Source organism: Pongo abelii, chromosome 3, assembly GCF_028885655.2.
Source record: "Pongo abelii isolate AG06213 chromosome 3, NHGRI_mPonAbe1-v2.0_pri, whole genome shotgun sequence".
NCBI lineage: Eukaryota > Metazoa > Chordata > Mammalia > Primates > Hominidae > Pongo > Pongo abelii.
This window is the reverse complement of record NC_071988.2, coordinates 112502033-112526064: the sequence shown is the minus strand read 5'-3', so window position 1 is coordinate 112526064 and position 24032 is coordinate 112502033. Positions and strand designations below refer to the sequence as shown.

General features: G+C 37.4%; 1 protein-coding gene across 7 annotated transcripts in view; it reads right to left on the bottom strand.

Moving 5' to 3' along the window:
* Nucleotides 1-24032, bottom strand: part of CCSER1 (coiled-coil serine rich protein 1) — a 1462495-nt gene that overhangs the window by 504609 nt on the left and 933854 nt on the right. For all 7 annotated transcript variants that reach the window (XM_054554165.2, XM_054554167.2, XM_024246533.3 and 4 more), the window contains one exon: nt 8765-8809. In XM_054554165.2, the coding sequence (XP_054410140.1) occupies nt 8765-8809 (45 nt within the window). The remainder of the gene's footprint in view (nt 1-8764; nt 8810-24032) is intronic.

Genomic DNA, 24032 nt, shown 5'->3' with positions numbered 1-24032 from the left:
GGTCAGGAGATAAAACCAGCTTTAGCTAAGCGATGGCCCTTAGTATGGGCGGAGGACAATCCTCCAGGGCTGGCAATCAATCAAGCCCCAGTGCTCATGGAAGTTAAGCCTGGGGCTCAGCCAATTAGACAAAAGCAGTATCCGGTTCCCAGAGAAGCTCTTGAAAGAATACAGGTTCATCTTAAATGCTTGAAACCTTTTGGAATTATAGCTCCTTGCCAGTCTCAATGGAACACCCCCCTCCTACCTGTCTCCAAGCCAGGGACCAAGGACTATCAACCTGTACAGGACTTACGCTTGGTTAAACAAACTACAGTGACTCTGCACCCAACAGTTCCTAACCCTTACACACTGTTAGGATTGCTGCCAGCTGAGGACAGCTGGTTCACTTGTCTGGACTTGAAGGATGCCTTCTTTAGCATCAGACTAGCTCCTGAGAGCCAAAAGCTGTTTGCCTTTCAGTGGGAAGATCGGGGGTCAGGTGTTACTACTTGGTACACTTGGACTCAGCTTCCCCAGGGGTTTAAAAATTACCCCACCATCTTCGGGGAGGCATTGGCTCGAAACCTCCAGAAGTTTCCTGCTAAAGACCTAGGCTTTGTCTTGCTCCAGTATGTGGACAATCTTCTGCTAGGACACTCCATGGCAGATGGGTATGCAAAAGGGATGGATGCCCTGCTTCAAAACCTGGAGGACTGTGAGTATAAGGTGTCCAGGAAGAAAGCTCAGATCTGCAGACAGCAGGTACGCTACCTGGGATTCACTATTCAGAAAGAGGAGCACAGCCTGGGGTCAGAAAGAAAGCAGGTCATCTGCAGCTTACCGGAACCTAAAACCAGAAGGCAAGTAAGGGAATTTCTAGGATCTGTGGGGTTTTGCAGATTATGGATTCCAAACTTTGCAGTGCTAGCCAAACCTTTGTATGGGGTTACAAAGGGAGGCGATTGGGAGCCTTTTGAATGGGGACCTCTGCAACAGCAAGCCTTTTGCAAGTTAAAGGAAAAACTTATGTCAGCCCCAGCCTTAGGACTACCAGATTTGACAAAGCCCTTTACACTCTATGTGTCAGAAAGAGAAAAAATGGCAGTTGGAGTTTTAACCCAAACTGTGGGGCCCTGGCCAAGACCAGTGGCCTACCTCTCAAAACAGCTAGATGGAGCTTCAAAAGGCTGGCCTCCATGTCTGAGAGCCCTGGCAGCTACAGCCCTGTTAGCACAAGAAGCAGACAAGCTAACCCTTGGGCAAAACTTACGTATAAAGGTCCCCCATGTGGTGGTGACTTTAACAAATACCAAAGGACACCATTGGCTAACAAATGCTAGATTAACCAAGTACCAAAGCTTGTTATGTGAAAACCCCCGCATAACCATTGAGGTCTGTAATGCTCTGAATCCTGCAACCTTACTCCCAGTATCAGACAGCCCTGTCGAACATAACTGTGTGGAAGTGTTGGACTCAGTCTATTCTAGCAGACTTGATCTTCGAGGCCAGCCATGGGCATCAGTGGACTGGGAGTTATACGTGGACGGGAGCAGCTTCATCAATCCACGAGGAGAAAGATGCGCAGGATATGCGGTGGTAACCTTGGATGATGTTATTGAAGCCAAACCATTGCCTCAGGGCACTTCAGCCCAGAAGGAAGAACTCATTGCTTTAACTCGGGCTCTAGAACTTAGTGAAGGTAAGACTGTAAACATTTATACTGACTCTTGATATGCCTTTCTAACCATTCAAGTATATGGAGCATTATATAAAGAAAAAGGCCTGTTAAATTCTGGGTGAAAAGACATAAAATATCAACAAGAAATTCTGCAATTATTAGAGGCAGTATGGAAACCCCAAAAGGTGGCAGTCATGCATTGCAGGGGACACCAGCGAGCTTCCACCTCAGTGAGCCAAGGAAACTCCCGAGCAGACACAGAGGCATGAAAAGCAGCATCTACTCCTTACCGGGCATCAGTCATAACCCCCCTACTCCCTCAAACACCTGATCTGGTGCCTACTTATTCTAAAGAGGAAAAAGACTTTCTTCAGGCAGAGGGAGGACAAACAATAAAAGAAGGGTGGATAAAGTTACCAGATGGAAGAATAGCTGTGCCACAGCTGCTAGGAGCTGCAGTCATGCTGGCTGTACATGAAACTACCCATTTAGCCCAGGAGTCACTTGAAAAGCTGTTAAGCCAGTGCTTCTACATCTCACACTTGCCAGCTCTTGCTAAAACAGTAGCACAGCGATGGATGTGTTACCTGTCGACAGCACAATGCAAAGCAAGGCCCCTCTGTTCCTCCTGGCATACAAGCCTATGGAGCAGCTCCCTTTGAAGATCTTCAAGTGGACTTCACAGAGATGCCCAAATGCAGAGGTAACAAGTATTTACTGGTTCTAGTGTGTACTTATTCTGGGTGGGTAGAGGCTTATCCAACATGAACTGAAAAAGCTCATGAAGTAACCCATGTGCTTCTTCGAGATCTCATCCCTAGGTTTGGACTGCCTCTATGTATTGGCTAAGAAAATGGGCCAGCATTTGTGGCTGACTTAGCACAGAGGACAGCAAAGGTATTGGGAATCACTTGGAAGCTACATGCCACCTACCAACCTCACAGTTCCGGAAAGGTGGAGCGAATGAATCGGACTATCAAAAATAGTTTAGGGAAAGTATGTCAAGAGACAGGATTAAAATGGATACAGGCCCTTCCTATGGTATTATTTAAAATTAGGTGCACCCCCTCTAAGAAAACAGGATACTCCCCTTATGAAATATTCTATCATAGGCCTCCTCCTATACTGCGAGGACTTCTGGGTACTCCCCAAGAGTTGGGTGAAATTGAATTGCAGAGACAGTTACAGGCCTTGGGGAAAATTACCCATACAATCTCAACTTGGGTAAATGAGAGGTGCCCAGTCAGCTTATTCTCCGCAGTTCACCCTTTTTCTCCAGGTGACCCTGTGTGGATCAAGGACTGGAATGTAGCTCCCTTACGGCCACAGTGGAAGGGACCCCAGACCTTTATCCTGACCACTCCCACAGCTGTGAAGGTAGAAGGAATTCCAGCCTGGATTCACCACAGCCACATAAAGCCCACAGCCACTGGAACCTGGGAGGCCAAACCAAGCCTAGACAATCCCTGCAAAGTAACCCTGAGGAGGATGACAGGCCCTGCTCCAGTCACACCCGGAAGCTGGCTGGTCTATGCATGGCTGAAGCATGAGGAAAATAGTCGTGGGACTTATTTTCCTTATAACATGGACTTGTGTGGTAAAAGCTTCCACTGCTTCTTCCCACACAGAGGACTGCTTTCAGTGCATACATCAGGTCACTGAGGTAGGACAACACGTTAAGACAATCTTTTTGTTCTATAGTTATTATGAATGCCTAGTAATTCCAAAAGGAACATGTTTGTATAATAACACTCAGTACAAAGTCTGTAATCCAGGAAGTGACCAGCCCGATGTGTGCTATGACCCCTCTGAACCTCCCATTTCCACAGTTTTTGAAATAAGATTAAGGACTGAAGACTAGTGAGGACTCATAAATGATACAAGTAAAGTATTAGCCAGAACAGAAGAAAAAGGGGTGCCCAAACACATAATCTTATAATTTGATGCTTGTGCTGTCATTAATAGCAATAAGCTAGGAGCAGGATGTGGCTCTTTTAATTTGGAAAAATGCTACATGACCGAAAATAAGTACATCTGACATGAATTAGGACTGTGTGGAAAAAAATGTGGGTACTGGTCATGTGTCATTTGGGCCACTTGGGAAAAGGATGAAAAAGATCCTGTTTGGCTCCAAAAAGGGAAAGGAAGCCCCTCCTGCATGAGTGGAAGCTGCAACCTTTAAGAATTAGTAATCACAAACCCCTTGGACCCAAAATGGAGAAAAGGAGAATACGTATCTCCAGGCATTGATGGAAAAGGACTAGACTCTAAGGTAAATATTTTAATAAAAGGAGAGATTTGAAAATGCTCTCCAGAGCCAGTATTTCAGACTTTCTATGATGAACTAAATGTGCCAGTACCTGAAATTGCAGGAAAAACTAGAAATTTGTTTTTGCAATTAGCCAAGCATGTAGCTCAGTGTCTAAAAGTCACTTCATGTTACGTTTGTGGAGGAACTGTAACAGGAGATCAATGGCCATGGGAAGAATTAGTTCCTACAGACCCAGTTCCTGATGAATTCCCAGCCCAAAAGAACCACCCTGACAATTTCTGAGTTCTAAAAGCCTCAATTATTGGACAATATTGCATAGCTAGAGAAGGAAAAGAATTCACTCATCCTGTAGGATGGCTTAAGTGTCTTAGACAAAAACTGTACAATGGTACCACAAAAACAGTTACATGGTGGAGTTCCAATTACACAGAAAGAAATCCATTCAGTAAATTTCCAAAATTGCAGACTGTTTGGGCCCACCCAGAATTCCACTGGCACTGGACTGCCCCCATCAGGTTATACTGGATATGTGGACATAGAGCCTATGCTAAGCCACCTGATCAGTGGACAGGTAGCTGTGTAATTGGCATTATTAAACCACCTTTCTTCCTACTGCCCATAAAAACAGACAAACTCCTAGGATTCCCTGTCTATGCTTCCCGTGAAAAATGAAGCATAGCCATAGTTAACTGGAAAGATGATGAATGGCCCCCTGAAAGAATTATACAATACTGTGGGCCCACCACTTGGGCACAAGATGGCTCATGGGGATATCGGACCCCCATCTTCATGCTCAACTGAATCATATGGTTGCAAGCTGTTTTAGAAATTATTACTAATAAAACCTGTCAAGCCTTGACTGTTCTTGCCCAGCAAGAGACTCAGATAAGGAATACTATCTACCAAAATAGACTAGTTCTCAACCACTTGCTAGCAGCTGAAGGAGGAGTTTGTGGAAAATTTAACCTTACTAATTGCTGTTTCCACATAGATGATCAAGGGCAGGTAGTTGAAGACATATTTAAAGATATAACAAAACTGGCACATGTACCTGTGCAAGTGTGGCATGGATTTCATCCTGGGGCCATGTTTGGAAATTGGTTCCCAGCAATAGGAGGATTTAAAACTCTTATCATAGGAGTTATAATAGTAATAGAAACCTGCTTACTACTCCCTTGTTTGCTACCTGTACTTCTTCAAATGATAAAAAGCTTCATCACTACCTTAGTTCACCAGAAAGCTTCAGCCCAAGTATATTATATGAATCGCTATCAATCTATTGCACAGGAAGACATAAGTAGTGAAAATGAAAGTGAGAACTCCCACTAATAAAATGAGTGAGAGTCTCAAAGGGGGGAAATGAGAGAAGAGAGAAAGAGATCCCCCCCATATTGTTCTACATTGTTTTATACTCAGTACCTGCTTTAAGAAGAAACAAGGAAGTGAAACCAAAGGCAGGCAGCCTAGAGCCAGGCACCAGACCCAAAACTAGGCCTGGGCCTGCCTGACCTTAGCCTGATAGTTAAAATTCAACCCATGACCTAGCAACCGATGTTATCCACAGATTCCAGACATTGTATGGAAGGACACTGTGAAGCTTCTCATTCTGTTCTGTTTCACTCTGATTGTTGGTGCTTGCAGCCCTTGTCACATACCGCCTAGATTGTTCAATCAATCATGACCCTTTCGTGTAAAATCTTTAGTGTTATGAGCCCTCAAAAGGGACAGAAATTGTGCACTCAATAAGCTTGGATTTTAAGATGCTAGTCTGCTGATGCTTCCAGCTGATTAAAAGCTACTTCCTTCACTATCTCGGTGTCTGTGGGGTTTTGTCCATGGCTCGTCCTGCTACAGGCACACATAGAAGCTTTAATACTTAAACAAAAACTGGCCTTTGGAAAATAAAAAAACTACCTAAAATAACAAAGGTATTTTAAAGTCTTTTAAGAAAAATTACAGTAACTTAGTATTATCCACACTTAATGAAAAAAAATGACTTATCTATGTGTCTTACCCAGTGAATTTCACTGAGGTTTTTCTATGAGTTGCAAAATCCCACTGGATGCAAGAAAATTGTTTATAATCAGTTAGAAATATCTGTTAAACAATCACATTTTGTATAGCATTTACTAATCTCCCTTTTTAAACAAGCTTTTTATTATCTATTATAATCAGCCCCCTCAAATTGTATACACAATATGCATGTATAAAAATACCAATATAACTGGAGTTATTTTATACAGCTAATAACTATTTTCATATATTTCACAATTTAGCAATTTAGGTGTTACCTATCTCTATTTCCTTCAGAAAAGTAATTTACATTTTAATCACTTCTCCTTAATTTATATTTTTATACAGCATATAGTTTCAAATCTAGCCTTCCTGTCTGGCAATTTGTTTTTTAATGGTATTTACCACTTAGCTAAATGGCATATTACTGTCTACTTCATTTCCTATGAATACTCTGTTTTCATTACTTCAATAAGTAAATAGAACATTTTAAATGACACTTCTTAAATCTTCTTATAAATATTTGGTAATAAGCCCTTGATATTGCATCCATCAACACCCATTGGGAATAGCTGTCATTTGAACTAAGAAATTAATTCATCATAATAAGCAATTATTGTCATTTATCAATCATAATAGCACTACAATGAGAAATTCTAAGAAATCATTTGGAGTAAGAGTTTTCTAAACCCTCACATTTTAACATAATCAGAATTACATTGTACATCTTGTTACGCACACACATCCTAGAACATAACAAATGGAAGTTAGATACATACACATCCCATTTCTTAAGCAAGTGAGATCACAAGGTCCTTAACATAGCAATTGTACTCTTTGTTTACAGGTCATCTACCATTGAGACTTGAAAAGAACAGTTTTTACAACATACTTCACCTAATTGTCTTATACCTCCCTGAAGTTTCTTATCTCAGAACATACTAGGCCTCTTAGTCACAGGGAAAGTTAAGGTAAGTAATTACATTGAATAGAAATATGCCTAAGTAGCCCAGTGCTGCCTCAAGTGGAAGTTAAGTAGTTGTTTTGAATTTTAATAGTTGACCTTCACTTTCTGGTCATGAATTAGAGATGTCAAGTGGAGAAGACATTACTGGATTATGGTTAATTTGATGATCTTAGCTTTTTACAATTATTCCACTACCCTGAGGGAGAAGGCCAAAATCAGTGTTGTCCCTTCTATGGAGATGTATACATTAAATTGTAAATTATTACAATTTTGACCTTCACAGAAATCACAAAATAGTTTTGAGAACAATATACTTCTAAAATTAATTTAAACACATTTTCGCCATGTTCTTTACTTATAAATACACTTATAATAAAAATAAAATCAAAGGACATTAGAAAAATAAGCAATATGACTTAAGAGCCATTCTTTCAATAAAACCCAATCATTATGCATTTAAAAATAACATTAAAAACTATAAAAATCTTAGTAAAACAAACGCAGAATTTTGCCACCATTTAGCAAAGCCATTGTATGGATATATGGATTTCAGTTTTCCTTCTTTTGACACACAGTTGCTATTAGACTAGGAAGCAGCAAGGAGAAGCTGAGTAGCTCCATTTGTATGTCCCTAAAGGCACTAAATCAGCAGAGATAAATTGTAGCAGTACTGCTCAGATGAAAACTTTCACTTTAGGAGGTGATCAGTTTAGTTCTTTCTATAAGTAGATCTATTTTGGTTACATCTGAATGAAAGCAGTCACTCTCACAAAGCTGTAAAAGGTTCTGAGATCTTCCTTATGAAGTGCATTTTTTTCCCCAGTCATACTGATGACCATATTCTTATCATCTTGCTCTCCTACAACATGAAAAATATCTAAAGATTTATCTATGTTTCACCTCATCTAGCTCTTCCATCAATGTGAACCAACTTTATGTGTTCCTAAATAAAAATAGATTTTTCTGGATGGAAAATAGCTGAGAAAATGGAATGAGACCTTAAATGACAAATTCACTGGGAACTAAAATGTCAAATACTAAAATCATGCAACTGGAATTAAAACATAAAGGAAAGCTAGCAAACACCACTATAGGGAAGAAATCTGTTTATATAGAAAGGAAGCTACAAATGGAGAGGACAGTAAGATTTTTTCCTCATTTGTATAGAACAAAATACCTTCACTTTTGTACAAAAATTGCAATATAAGTATCACCCAAAATGATTTTTTTTGTGCAGTGAGAATGTTTTGATTTACTGAATTAAATATTCCACCCTTCCCACACCTCCCAGCAACCTGAATCACAAAGTACAGCATTTATATATTTAGCAGGGAAAAAAAATTAAGTGATGTTAAGTCTTCACATTCAGTTAGTTTTAAAATTACTAGCTTTACCAGAGCAACTTCATACTCTCTAATAATGCATACCAACCTAGTAGCATATGCCAAAAGCCTTTGACAGGAAAATGAAGACTCCCAAATGTCATAAAATATTTGCATTGTTAGAATTTTGCTAATTTCTCAGTAAGTCACAGTTTTAAAAATTGCATTGTAATGTTTCTGCCCCCTGTGAAAGGACCTGCTGCTACAGAAATCCATTATAACAGAAACAATGCTTGCCTAATCAGAGAAACATTTTCTTTAGCTTCAGAGGAACAAGCACAAATAACACATTTACATAAACATGTAAAATATGCTTTGGCAGAATGAACGGAGCCATATGCATACAACATTCTCTTCAATGCATCTCCATTTCCATTATCAACATAATTATCATCAATCACCATCACCACATCACTGCAACACCATAGCCATGTTTCCTCTTTTCCCCATCCCTCTTTAAACATTCTTACCTCTCTCCCTCCTTGTACTGTCTCTAGTCTTTTCAAGTTTAGACCCTGAAAAAGAAAAGTAAAGTATATTATTATTGGCAAGGAAGAAGTAAATAATAATTCATACTAGTGCAAAAATTTTGAAATAAAGGAAATAATTCGCTTATTCGTAACAAAGAAGATCTGAATATAGAAGACTATCTCATGTGTGTATGTGTCTATGTGTGTGTAACTAAGTAAGTCTTCAAATGTAGTCCCAATACATTTCCTGCTGATCCCTACATCATAAGTAAAAATAAAATGTTAATACATCTATTTTAAGCAATGATTGCCTACCCTTTGTTGAAACCAAAGATGTTGTTTAAACTTGAACTAGTATGTACAGTATATTCTATGATGGTAAGCTCCCACTCTAGTTCACCTACCGGCAGATCTCAGTGCCCAAACATAAAGTCAGATTGATAAAAGACAGCAGAAGCCCTTGCAGTACTGCTGATTATCTATAAAATATTCAGGATTTTATTTCCTGTCAAAGGGCTTTCTCTGTCTTCTATTAGCATACCTGCTTTCCACAATATAAAAGAAGGATCCACTTTAAGTTCCCAATAAGCACTATACTTAATTAAGAGAAGAAAGAGTTATTCTTTTTCTTAGCAAGTCAATTTTGTCATTAAAAGTAATGGCAAAAACTGCAATTACTTTTGCTCTAATCTGATAAATTATTTAACAATGCTTTGGAGAACACAAATTTAAAAATGTTCGCACTACCATTAAGAATTTTGATTAAAGTCAAAGTATTTCTCTATTTTTGATGAAAATTTGAATAGCACATAATAATAATTATATATTTGCATTACCAACTCATTTATCACATACATTGCACTATCAATGTATAAGGTAAAAAAAAAAAGTGTCCTGTAGTAAAGATGCACTAGACCTATTATGTTTCTAGCTTTATATTTAGGAATTTGAATTTAAGAAGATATTATTACTGTTGTTATTCCATTAAGTAGCAACAATAATAATGCTGGGAGTGCAATATTGTAGTTAAGTATTTCATAGTTACAGGACAACTTTTTTTTCATTTGGCTACAGCATTTATGTTTAAAAAATTTTCAGGGTTTTTTCAAACATGTTATCTCTTCCTCATCATTTCTTGATTATTTAGATAAAAACACATGAACATACATATTAACTAAACCATTTTATTTTAAACAGTAGCTTTACTACTCTCTTGACCCTAGAAAATGTTCTAGGATCAACATGGCACACCATTTATTTTTCTATATAGGTGGTAGCCTGTTTTCTGATTATAGAAAATTATCTAAATTTATAGAACACAGTTTGAAGAGGCTAAATTATATGTGACAAAGAATATAAAACAAAAAATTAGAACATTTCTTAAATTTAAAGTTTATCTAAAAGTAAATTCTGAAGTAATATTCATGCTTATAGATTTTTGCATCTGGGAGATACTATAATGGGATGCTTTTGAATTCAGACTGACATAATTTTAAATCTCTGGTTTGTCACTTTCTTCTCTATGCCCTTTAACAAATTACATAATATCTATCAATTTCATCTTTTGTGATTGAAAAATGATAATAAATATAGTAGCTATCAAATATATTTGCTAGGAAGACTGAATGAGATATTATATGTAATAGCATTTAGCAAAGGACCAGGCACAGTATATCCCAAAATAGTAATTACTGTCTTTTCTTCTCTTCTGCCTCCTCTCATTTTTATCATTATTACACATATATAATTAGTTAAATATAAGATCAATTTGAGTCTGGGTATGGTGGCTCATGCCTGTAATCTCAACACTTTGGGAGGCACAGGCAGGTGGATCACTTGAGGTCAGGAGCTCGAGACCAGCCTGGCCAAATAGGGAAACCCTGTATCTACTAAAAATACAAAAAAATTAGCTGAGTGTGGTGGCGGGTGCCCGTAATCCCAGCTACTCGGGAGGCTGAGGCAGGAGAATAGCTTGAACCCAGAAGGCAGAGGTTGCAGTGAACCGAGATGATAGGAGTATTGTTTTCATAAAGCTTGTGGGGAAAACATTGGCCTTACATCTTTAACAGTTTTTATGACCCTCAATTTTCCTACTATCTAATTCTGGAACTCAAATTATATGTTAAATGACTTGTTATTGTCACCAAAATCACTGACACTGTTTACTTTTGTAAAACCTCCTTTTCTCTTGGTATTTGTATGTTTTCTATTGTTACACCTTCAAGTTCATTGATCTTTTCTTCTGCAGTGTCTTATCTGCTTTTAATCCCATTCAGTGAAATTTTTATTTCAGCTATCTTAGTTTTCATTTCTAGTTTAATTTTGATATTATTTTACTATTTCTCTCATATTATACTTCTCTTTATACTTCTCATTAAATCCTTGACATTTTTATTTGTAATAGTTTTTTGTTTTTATTTTATTTTACTTTATTTTACGTTAAGTTCTAGGGTACATGTGCACAACATGCAGATTTGTTACATATGTATACATGTGCCATGTTGGTGTGCTGCACCCATTAACTCACCATTTACATTAGGTGTATCTCCTAATGCTATCCCTCGCCACACCAACTCCCTGGCAGGACCCTGTGTGTGATGTTCCCCACCCTGTGTCTGTGTGTTCTTATTGTTCAATTCCCACCTATGAGTGAGAACATGAGGTGTTCGGTTTTCTGTCCTTGTGAAAGTTTGCTCAGAATGATGGTTTCCAGCTTCATCCATGTAGGTACATGGACATGAACTCATCCTTTTTTATGGCTGCATAGTATTCCATGGTATATATGTGCCACATTTTCTTAATCTAGTCTATCATTGATGGACATTTGGGTTGGTTCCAAGTCTTTGTTATTGTGAATAGTGCCACAATAAACGTACGTGTGCATGTGTCTTTATAGCAGTATGATTTATAATATTTTGAGTATATGCCCAGTAATGAATGGGTTGGCTGGGTCAAATGCTACTCCTAGTTCTAGATCCTTGAGGAATCGCCACACTGTCTTCCACAATGGTTGAACTAGTTTACAGTCCCACTAATAGTGTAGAAGTGTTCCTATTTCTCCACATCCTCTCCAGCATCTGTAGTTTCCTGACTTTTTAATCATCATCATTCTAACTGGTGTGAGATGGTATCTCATTGTGGTTTTGATTTGCATTTCTCTGATGACCAGTGATGATGAGCATTTTTTCATGTTTCTGTTGGCTGCATAAATGTCTTGAGAAGTGTCTGTTCATATCCTTTGCCCACTTTTTGATGGGGTTGTTTGATTTTTTCTTGTAAATTTGTTTAAGTTCTTTATAGATTCTGGATATTAGCCCTTTGTCAGATCAGTAGATTGTAAAAATTTTCTCCCATTCTGTAGGTTGCCTATTCACTCTGATGGTAGTTTCTTTTGCTATGCAGAAGCTCTTTAGTTTAATTAGATCCCATTTGTCAATTTTGGCTTCTGTTGCTGTTGCTTTTGGTGTTTTAGTCACGAAGGCCTTGCCCATGCCTATGGCCTGAATGGTATTGCCTAGGTTTTCTTCTAGGGTTTTAATGGTTTTAAGTCTGACATTTAAGTCTTTAATCCATCTTGAATTAATTTTTGTATAAGGTGTAAGGAAGGGATCCAGTTTCAGCTTTCTCCATATGGCTAACCAGTTTTCCCAGCATCATTTATTAAATAGGGAATCCTTTCCCCATTTCTTGTTTTATCAGGTTTGTCAAAGATCAGATGGTTGTAGATGTGTGGTATTATTTCCAAGGGCTCTATTCTGTTCCATTGGTTTATATCTCTGTTTTGGTACCAGTACCATGCTGTTTTGGTTACTGTAGCCTTGTAGTATAGTTTGAAGTCAGGTAGCGTGATGCCTCCAACTTTGTTCTTTTGGCTTAGGATTGTCTTGGCAATGCAGGCTCTTTTTTGGTTCCATATGAACTTTAAAGTAGTTTTTTTCCAATTCTGTGAAGAAAGTCATTGGTAGCTTGATGGGGATGGCACTGAATCTATAAATTACCTTGGGCAGTATGGCCATTTTCATGATATTGATTCTTCCTATCCATGACCATGGAATGTTCTTCCATTTGTTTGTGTCCTCTTTTATTTCGCTGAGCAGTAGTTTGTAGTTCTCCTTGAAGATGTCCTTCACATCCCTTGTAAGTTGGATTCCTAGGTATTTTATTCTCTTTGTAGCAATTGTGAATGGGAGTTTACTCATGATTTGGCTCTCTGTTTGTCTCTTATCGGTGTAGAGGAATGCTTGTGATTTTTGCACATTGATTTTGTATCCTGAGACTTTGCTGAAGTTGCTTATCAGCTTAAGGAGATTTTGGGCTCAGACGATGGGGTTTTCTAAATACACAATCATGTCATCTGCAAACAGGGACAATTTGACTTCCTCTTTTCCTAATTGAATACCCTTTATTTCTTTCTCTTGCCTGATTGCCCTGGCCAGAACTTCCAACACTATGTTGAATAGGAGTGGTGAGAGAGGGCATCCCTGTTTTGTGCCAGTTTGCAAAGGGAATGCTTCCAATTTTTGCCCATTCAGTATGATATTGGCTGTGGGTTTGTCATAAATAGCTCTTATTATTTTGAGATACCTCCCATCAATATTAGTTTATTGAGAGTTTTTAGCATGAAGAGCTGTTGAATTTTATTCATCAAAGGTCTTTTCTGCATCTATTGAGACAATCATGTGGTTTTTGTCTTTGGTTCTGTTTACATGATGGATTACATTTATCAATTTGCATATGTTGAACCAGCCTTGCATCCCAGGGATGAAGCCAACTTGATCGTGGTGGATAAGCTTTTTGATTTGCTGCCTAATTAGGTTTTCCAGTATTTTATTGAGGATTTTTTCATCCATGTTCATCAGGGATATTGGTCTAAAATTCCCTTTTTTTGTTGTGTCTCTGCCAGGCTTTGGTATCAGGATGATGTTGGCCTCATAAAATGAATTAGGGAGGATCCCTCTTTTTCTATTGATTGGAATAATTTCAGAAGGAATGGAACAAGCTTCTCTTTGTAACTCTGTTAGAATTTGGCTGTGAATCTGTCTGGTCCTGGACTTTTTTTGGTTGGTAGGCTATTAATTATTGCCTCAATTTCAGAAACTGTTATTGGGATTCAACTTCTTCCTGCTTTAGTCTTGGGAGGGTGTATGTGTCCAGGAATGTATCCATTTCTTCTAGATTTTCTGGTTTACTTGCGTAGAAGTATTTATAGTATTCTCTGACGGTAGTTTGTATTTCTGTGGGATTGGTGGTGATATCCCCTTTATCATTTTTTATTGTATCTATTTGATTCTTCTCTTTTATCTTATTGTTAGTCTTGCTAGTGGTCTATCAATTTTGTTGATCTTTTCAAAAAACCAGCTCCAGGATTCATTGATTTTTTGAAGGGCTTTTTGTGTCTCTATCTCCTTCAGTTCTGCTCTTAGTTATTTCTTGCCTTCTGCTAGCTTTTGAATGTGTTTGCTCTTGCTTTCTAGTTCTTTTAATTGTGATGTTAGGGTGTCAATTTTAGATCTCTCCTGCTTTCTCTTATGGGCATTTAGTGCTATAAATTTCCCTCTACACACTGCTTTAAATGTGTCCCAGGGGTTCTGGTATGTTGTGTCTTTGTTCTCATTGGTTTCAAAGAGCATGTTTATTTCTGCCTTCATTTCGTTATGTACCCAGTAGTCATTCAGGAGCAGGTTGTTCAGTTTCCATGTAGTTGAGTGGTTTTGAGTGAGTTTCTTAATCCTGAGTTCTAGTTTGATTGCCCTCTGGTCTGACAGACAGTTTGTTATAATTTCTGCTCTTTTACATTTGCTGAGGAATGCTTTAATTCTGACTATGTGGTCAATTTTAGAATAAGTGTGATGTGGTGCTTAGAACAATGTATGTTCTATTGTTTTGGCGTGGAGAGTTCTGTAGATGTCTAAGAGGTCTGCTTGGTGCAGAGCTGAGTTAAATTCCTGGATATCCTTATTAACTTTCTGTCTTGTTGATCTGTGTAATGTTGACAGGGGGGTGTTAAAGTCTGCCATTATTATTGTGTGGGAGTCTAAGTCTCTTTTTAGGTCTCTCAAGGTTTGCTTTATGAATCTGGGTGCTCCTGTATTGGGTGCCTATAAATTTAAGATAGTTAGCTCTTCTTGTTGAATTGATCCCTTTACCATTATGTAATGGTCTTCTTTGTCTCTTTTGATCTTTGTTGGTTTAAAGTCTGTTTTATCAGAGACTAGGATTGCAACCCCTGCTTTGTTTTGTTTTCCATTTGCTTGGTTAATCTTCCTGTATCCCTTTATTTTGAGCCTATATATGTCTCTGCATGTGAGATGGGTCTCCTGAATACAGCACACTGATGGGTCTTGACTCTATCCAATTTGCCAGTCTGTGTCTTTTAATTGGAGCATTTAGCCCATTTACATTTAAGGCTCATATTGTTATGTGTGAATTTGATCCTGTCATTATGATGTTAGCTGGTTATTTTGCTCATTAGTTGATGCAATTTCTTCCTAGTATTAATGGTCTTATTTGGCATGTTTTTGCAGTGGCTGGTACCAGATGTTCTTTCCCGTGTTTAGTGCTTCCTTCAGGAGCTCTTGTAAGGCAGGCCTGGTGGTGACAAAATCTCTCAGCATTTGCTTGTCTAAAAGATTTTATTTCTCCTCCCCTTATGAAGCTTAGTTTGGCTGAATATGAAATTCTAGGTTGAAAATTCTTTTCTTTAAGAATGTTGAATATTGATCCCCACTCTCTTCTGGTGTGTAGAGTTTCTGCTGAGAGATCTGCTGTTAGTCTGATGGGCTTCCCTTTGTGGGTAATCCGACCTTTCTCTCTGGCTGCCCTTAACATTTTTTCCTTTGTTTCAACTTTGGTGAATCTGACAATTATGTGTCTTGGATTTGCTCTTCTTGAGGAGTATCTTTGTGGCATTCTCTGTATTTCCTGAATTTGAATGTTGGCCTGCCTCGCTATGTTGGGTAAGTTCTCCTGGATGATATCCCGAAGAGTGTTTTCCAACTTGGTTCCATTCTCCCCATCACTTTCAGATACACCAATCAGATGTAGATTTGGTCTTCTCACATAGTCCCATATTTCTTGGAGGGTTTGTTCGTTTCTTTTTACTCTTTTTTCTCTAAACTTCTCTTCTCACTTCATTTCATTCATTCAATCTTCAATCACTGATACCCTTTCTTCCATTTGATCAAATATGCTATTGAAGCTTGTGCATTCGTCACGTAGTTCTTGTGCCATGGTTTTCAGCTCCATCAGATCATTTAAGGACTTCTCTACACTGATTTTTCTAGTTTGCCATTTGTTTACTCTTTTTTCATGGTTTTTAGCTTCTTGCGATGGGTTCATACATCCTCCTTTAGTTCGGAGAAGTTTGTTATTACCAGTCTTCTGAAGCCTTCTTCTCTCGACTCATCAAAGTCATTCTCTGTCCAGCTTTGTTCCATTGCTGGCGAGGAGCTGCATTCCTTTGGAGGAGAAGAGGCTTTTGATTTTTAGAATTTTCAGCTTTTCTGCTCTGGTTTCTCCACATCTTTGTGGTTTTATCTACCTTTGGTCTTTGATGATGGTGACGTACAGATGGGGTTTTTGTGTAGATGTCCTTTCTGTTTGTTACTTTTCCTTCTAACAGTCAGGACCTTCAGCTGCAGGTCTGTTGGAGTTTGCTGGAAGTCCACTCCAGACCTTGTTTGCCTGGGTATCACCAGCGGAGGCTGCAGAACAGCAAATGTTGCTGCCTAATCCTTCCTCTGGAAGCTTCGTCTCAGAGGGGCACCCAGCCTTATGAGGTGTCAGTAGGCCCCTACTGGGAGGTGTCTCCTATTTAGGCTACTAGGTGGTCAGGAACCCACTTGAGGAGGCAGTCTGTCTGTTCTCAGATCTCAAACTCCGTGCTGGGAGAACCACTACTCTCTTCAAAGCTGTCAGACAGGGACATTTAAGTCTGTAGAAGTTTCTGCTGCCTTTTGTTCGGCTATGCCCTGCCCCTAGAGGTGGAGTCTACAGAGGCAGGCAGGCCTCTTTGAGCTGTGGTGGGCTCCACCCAGTTCGAGCTTCCCTGGCTGCTTTGTTTACCTACTCAAGCCTCAGCAATGGCAGATGCCCCTCCCGCAGCCTCGCTGCCACCTTGCAGTTCTATGTCAGACTGCTGTGCTAGCAATTAGCGAGGCTCTGTGGCCGTGGGGCCCTCTGAGCCAGGAGCGGGATATTATCTCCTGGTGTGCTGTTTGCTAAGACCGTTAGAAAGGTGCAGTATTAGGGTGGAAGTGTCCCGATTTTCCTGGTGCCCTCTGTCAGGGCTTCCTTTTACTAGGAAAGGTAATTCTCTGGCCTCTTGTGCTTCCCAGGTGAGGTGATGCTCCACCCTGCTCTGTGGGCTGCACCCACTTGTCTGGCAAGCCCCAGTGAGATGAACCTGGTACCTCAGTTGGAAATGCAGAAATCACCCGTCTTCTGCGTCATTCACACTGTGCAATAGTGTTTTAAACTTTTTCTGTTAACTTCATTTTCTGTCATTTCCAGGTTTGTTTCTATTGACTGAATTTTCTCCTGATCTGAGTCACATTTTACTATTTTTTCTCATGTCCAGTAATTTTTTATTGGTTGCCAGATATTATAAATTTTATTTTATTTAGTGTTACATTTAGGTGTTTTGATTTAGATGTAGAATTGCTCCTGGCAGACAGTTAAGTTACCTGTGACTGATACTGATTCCTCTGAGGCTTGCATTAAACATTTTTTAGGGTGAGTCTGGAGTAGTCTTTAGTGTTAATTTATCCCTGTTCCTAAGGCTTGGTCCCTCTGTGCTCTCTACTGAATACTCTCTGTATTTAATGGGGGCTCCCTATTCTGGCTGACGGGAAATCAAAAGATTCCCAGACCTGTGAGACCCCTGGGAATTCTACTGACAGTTCACTCTAATTATTCTTTTCTAGCAGTTGTTCTTTGCCTGGTCATGTGGAATTTCACATTATGTATGTGTAGATTGCTATTCAAACAAATATTCTGGAGAGGCCCTATGCAGATTTCTAGAGCTCTTTGTGTATTTCCCTCCTTTCTGGTAATCTGCCCCACAAATTCTAGCTCCTTTGTTCTCTCTAAACTCAGAACTTATCTCCTCAACTACAAAATTTGAATACCATGAAGTTATGTTTAGGCTGTTCCTCCGTGTACCATGTACCATGGTCTAAAAATTGCCTCCAGTCAGAAATTCCAGTGTTGGAATGATCTCTTCATTTGTTTCCCTTCTCTTGAAGATCATAGCCTTTCTATATATTTAGTCCAGTTTTCCAGCAATGAAAGCTGGAAGACAAGTCTTACAGATGTAACTCCTTCATGAATAGAAACAGAAATCAAGGTAAATATTATTTTAGCTTATTTTTTCAAAGGAGGAAATTGAAGTTTACAAAATTTAAATTATGTGACTAAGTTCCAGATCTAGTAAGTATAAAATAAAACTTAAACCAATATTTTAAGAGCCTCAATACCAAGTTCATCCTTTCATCCTTAGTCAAATTGCTTTAAACTTCCATCAGTCAAAATGTTTAATGTATTACATACTTTTCAATACAAATTTATTGTAACATGAAACTCATGTATGAGTCACCATGATTCTTCAAAGCAACACAGTGATTAAAAGGAGCTCGGAATAAGCATTTAGTGAAAAAAAAAAAAAAAAACACAACTGCATGGTTGGAATATGGACTGAAAGGCAAGCTTCCCAGAGTAGATAAGATGTACTGTATAAACAATGTAAAAAGCTTGGTAGTAATTTAGGCCCTAGATTATTGACAGACCAAGATTCAGGTTGAAAACCTGAAGCAGTATATCTGATGACAAGAATTTGAGAGCTGTGTGGGCAAAAAATAATGGCTTAAGAGGATTTTCCATATGATACTAGGGCTTTAGACAAGGTTGTGTTTCAAAGGAGAAGTAAGGTATATTGAGATTCATTAATTCTATGATCTGGGAGATGCCAAGCTTTAACTGATAGCAGAAATTACTCTGAGTACTAGAGCAAGACTATCTTCAAGTTGGAAGGTCAGGTGGCTTGAATGTGGAAAACTGTTAGGGAAGTATCAACTGTGACTTACAACCTCTGCTAGGAAACAGGCACAATCTTGATTTTTACTGACTCTTACTGACAGTAATTTGGTTGATTTGCTTTAAAAAAATCATACTGTAATATCACCCCAACTAACCAAGAAATAACGTTTAGCACAAGGGATACTTTCAAAATAAGCATTAATCTAAAATAACCCAAGCACCTTTATTTGTGTTCACTTATATATACCACACAATAAAAAAACCTTTGCATTTTTATACTTTTATATAATTTCCACTAAAACACATATTAAAATACTTCAGAAAGAAGAATATGTTTTAGTTCTATTCACTAAGACAATTTGTCCGACTCTTCAAAAGACTTGATGTACACACGAACAGTCAAATTATTCATATATATGCATGCATATGGGTTGATTCTTAATATTAATGTAAGATTCACAGAATTTTAATTGATTTAAAATCCACTTTGTTATTCTTCAACCATATAAATGTAATATTTACCTAGCATGTCTTGAGCAAAGCATATTTAAAAATACTCTGGGGGATGTGGTTGGAAAAAATTCATTTCCCTCAGTATACATATTTCTCACTATAGAATATGAAATCTCTGCATTGATCAAAATTAATCACATGAGACAAAACCAAAATGTTATAAATTGTAGGTAGGAAAAAAATTACCCTAAAGCAAATGTTCTGCGGTGTGCTAAATTAAGATGGTTTAGTACGGCAGTAAGGGAGAAAGGCTATTAACTGGAAAAAAAAAAAAAATAGAACTTCCTACGAAATTTTTCTTGCATTCTAGTATCTGCATGAACAGCCCTGGTAACTGTGCTGGCATATAGACCCACTTTGTCTAAGGTACACAGGGAGATGCGGGAAGAGATCTACCCCTTCATAATGATTAGAAACCCTTCCAAAACTTCTATCGTGTCATAAGGATTTCCCCTGCTTCCCTGTAAACAAAAAGGCAGAAATCACTATCTAATATCCCTAGATTTGGTTGATTTATTTTTTCTGATTGAAAAAATATAGATTGGACAGATGGAATAAATATTTTATTTCTAGAACTGCAGAGACTTCATTGTGATAGTTTTTCTTAAAATGTAGAAAGTAGCCATGATTTAACTAGATAAAATAATAATTAATTTTTAAAAGGCTTCAAGTAACTGTGTGACTTTTTAACATTTAGCTTTAGCTGTGAAGGCACAGGAAAGAGCTAGAAGGAACTTTAAATAACTGTAGCTCAACCTCTTCATTTTATAGATGAGGAGGCTTGTAGCCAGGGAACTTAATTTATAAGTGGCAGTTTGGGGACTCGAACTCTGGCCACTGGGTCCCTAATCCAGAATTATCTTTGTTTAAACAAATTGTTTCAGCAGTTCTATCATAAATCATAGTCTTAAAAACTGTATAACTTCTAGAGCATTCCTCAACCATTTCATGGGCCAGGTTCCACAGCTATAAAAATGAAATAATTTATAGTATAAATGAAAGAATCTTTATAAAACACAGCACAGTGCCTACTCCATCGTTAACTGCAACATGCACTGATGTTAGTGGCATAAGATGTTGCTGCCCTTACTGGCATTATCTAAATAAAAGACTCATTACTATTACAGTTATAAAAATAACTAATATTTGTTGAGTGTTCTCTATGTACCAAGCACCATTCCAAATGTTTTACCTGGATTAATTTAATTCTGACCCTAGCCTTATTACATGTTATATTGTAAAATAGTTCTTCCCCCATTGGGCTGAAATGAAAATGATCTGCCAGTTATTCTGTTTTGTTTTTGAACTGATCTCTTTAGACAAAATAAAATGCAACTCCTTATTAGTTCTTGCTATTGTTTGTTTCACGTTGCAGCTACAGCATGTGGCCCAAAGAACGACGAGAGTCGTAAAACACTTCTGGCCTGCTTGCTTTTCTCTGCCACATTTATTATATGGCAGCATCATATTAATGACAGAAACACATTGTTGGAGGATAAGGATATTGTTTAAGTCTCTGGGTCTTTGCTTGCCTGGTAAAAAATTGATGATTATCGGGAGGAGGATATAGAGAGTTGTAATGGATGATCTCTGCAGAGTGGTAAAATCTAGTATCTGTATTATGTTTTAATTTTAAGACAGGTATATTGGTCCTTTTACAGGTTCTTACTCTGTGTCTTTCTATCTTGTATGGCCTCTCAGTGAAACTAATTAAACTACTCAAGAAGTTAAAAAATTCCAAAAACTTTGAACACAGCTTACACACCTATTGTCAGACTTATTTAAGGTTCCCTAATTTCTGATTTTTTTAACTTACGTATCTGTATTTTACTCTATCAGTTTGTTGTGTAAATTTTTAATTCAGTTTCAATTTCCAACTATATTGTTGATAAAAATATTTTGTTGCATATATGGACTTCTAATGTTAGTCTTACTTAGGATTTGTTTTGTAAGTGATGATATTGAGGAGTGTCATAGGTTTACAGAATTGACTTAGAAACACAGAACGTTTCCTAAGGCAACTTAACCTACTTAGAAACTGCACTAATTCATTCTTACACATAAATCCAGTCTTCCTTTTAAGTTAATAAACATAGTTTAAATATTTGTAATTCTTTTATCTCTTTTTTAGCCATTTATTGAAAAAATATTCTCCCCCTAGGCTATGTTGAAATTTAAGTCACAGAGGGATTTCTAAAGCACATGTTTGAAAATTTTATGGAGTTTATCATAATTTGGGCTAAAATCTATTGAAATACAAAGAACAGCCAAATGTCAAAATTTATCAAACTATATTTTTTCTTCCCTCCTTTCTAAATTAATCCTATTCATCTTTGAAAGTCTATACTGTAATAAGCCATTCACTGGAAGCTTTGTCCCATTTAAAAAAAGAATATATGTCATTATTTTCAGGCACTTAACCATTCTTCACTTTTCAGGTTCTGTCTTTGTAAAAATGGAAAATTCTCACTTATTATCTTAAGCAATATTGTAACCATACCACAGGATACTTCTAAATATACACATATGTATGTAACAGAAATATTTACATTTTGAGTCTGACTAGGTGCCAGGCATTATGCAATATACGTTACATGGATTATTTTTATATCATTTTATATACTTTTTTTATACCTCACAATTACAATATGTTACCATTACTAATCCCCATTTTGCCACAGAAAAATTGAGGGAAGGAGAGGTTAATTAACTTTCCTAAGGATATACAGATCAAAGAAAGCAGAGTTGAATACTGAGCCCAGAGTATCTCATTACAGAGCTACTTTTGGAACTATTACACATACTACCTCCAAAAGTAACTAATACTTTATTTTTATGTGTGTTGAGATAACTAACTGACATGAATTGGATATGTGTTTAGCAAATCAGTGATTGAGTAACCTATTAAATGAGTAAGCCTAATTCCAGAACTATATTAATGTTCAAGAGATCAATCTAAACCATGTCATTTTTACCAACTGAAGAAGTAAATGCAAAATAATAAATGATTGGTTTTGAATTCATTTAGATTTGAAAATAACTGTGGGGAAAAAAAAGTTAAGTAAATGACATTGAATTCCAGAAGCCCTGATTCCTTGGGAAAAAATGTGAAATTCAATTGAAATATTTCCTGAGGCAGACAAAGATTAAAAGAAAATTAATGCTACTGTATGGGCACAAATAACATTTCATAGAGTGTGTCTGTGATTATTGTTGCTTTAGGCTAACTAAAATATTAAACTAGATTAGCACTTCCATCCCCCCAGTTTTCTAGCAGTTCTCATCTTGGCACATTGCATAAGTTAAATTCCTTCTGCTCCAGGGACTTGGGTCATCATATTTTATGAGGTTTCATACAGTAGAGTTTATCCTGAAACTAGATTACTTATAGCATGTCTGATGCTCATACCTGAGTGGTTGTTTGTGATGGTGTTTTCCAGTTCGGATATGAGACTAATCACCAATATAGACTTTATGGGGTATTATTTCTAACAATTTCTGATTGGTAATCTAATCCTTAAATAGGAAGTTAAAGACATCCTTTCAGAAAACTAGTAACTCTAAATATTGTCAATGAAAGGCCTGTTGATTCAGCATGCAATCATGGTGGTAAACAGTCTAACCGTGAATTTAAATATGTAAGAACTGGACTAGCACTTAATGTGTGACATGTCACATCATAAGGCAATTATTTTGCTATTTGAAAAACTATTCGATGAGATACTAAGCTTATTGAATCAATCTATCTAGTAAGCTACGTTTCATATGTGTACTGTAGATCATAAAAAGAGAGAATGCACTCAAATAGGTAGAAAGAGAGTATTAATAGCTAGATTATGATTATTTGCATATGAATCTGTCTGTCTATTATGTCTGTCCCCGTCTCTCTATACACCAAACCCATCAATCCATTGCAACATTATGACTCTCTTGATAGTTCTTAACATGCCAAGCATTCTTCCACCATAGGCCTTTGGACCAGATGTTCATCCTGCCTGGAACTCTCTTCACCTAGATATCTGCATTGCCAACTCCCACGGCTTCTCAAGTCTTTGTTTGTATCTCACCTTCTCAGTGAGCACTACTTTTACCATTCTATTTAATATTACAATCTTCTGCCTACTTCACTTCTGGCACCCTTAAAACATTTAAACATACTGTATAAATTTATTATTGTGTGTTATCATCTTTCCATGTTAGAATAAAAGTACCTCAAAAATAGGGATCTTTGTTTTTATGTTTCTAAATTATACCAGTTGCTCAAACCGTGCTTGGTGCATGATGCTAGGTTCTAAATAAGTACTTAAATATTTGCAAAATGAATGAAATATTTACTTTTCTAATCATCCATGTATCTAAATAGTTTTACTAAATTTGTACTATATTAATTTAGATCCATAAGTAATATAAGTAGTGTTCACTTTGGAGACCATATAAATTTATTTATTCTTATTAAACTTAAGCCAACAAAAATCTAATATTTCTTCTATAATTTTAAGAGTCAGCATTTTCTTATCACACTATCTACAACACCACAGAAAGTGTGACATCATGTTTTTCTATTAAATGCTAAACAATAATCAGTGACAAAGACTTTATTTTTTAAAATTGTTAATAGCAGACTGTCTTGTAGAGCGGCAGTTCCCAACCTTTTTGGCACCTGGAACCGGTTTTGTGGAAGGCATTTTTTCCACCACTGGGGGTGAGGATGGTTTTGGGA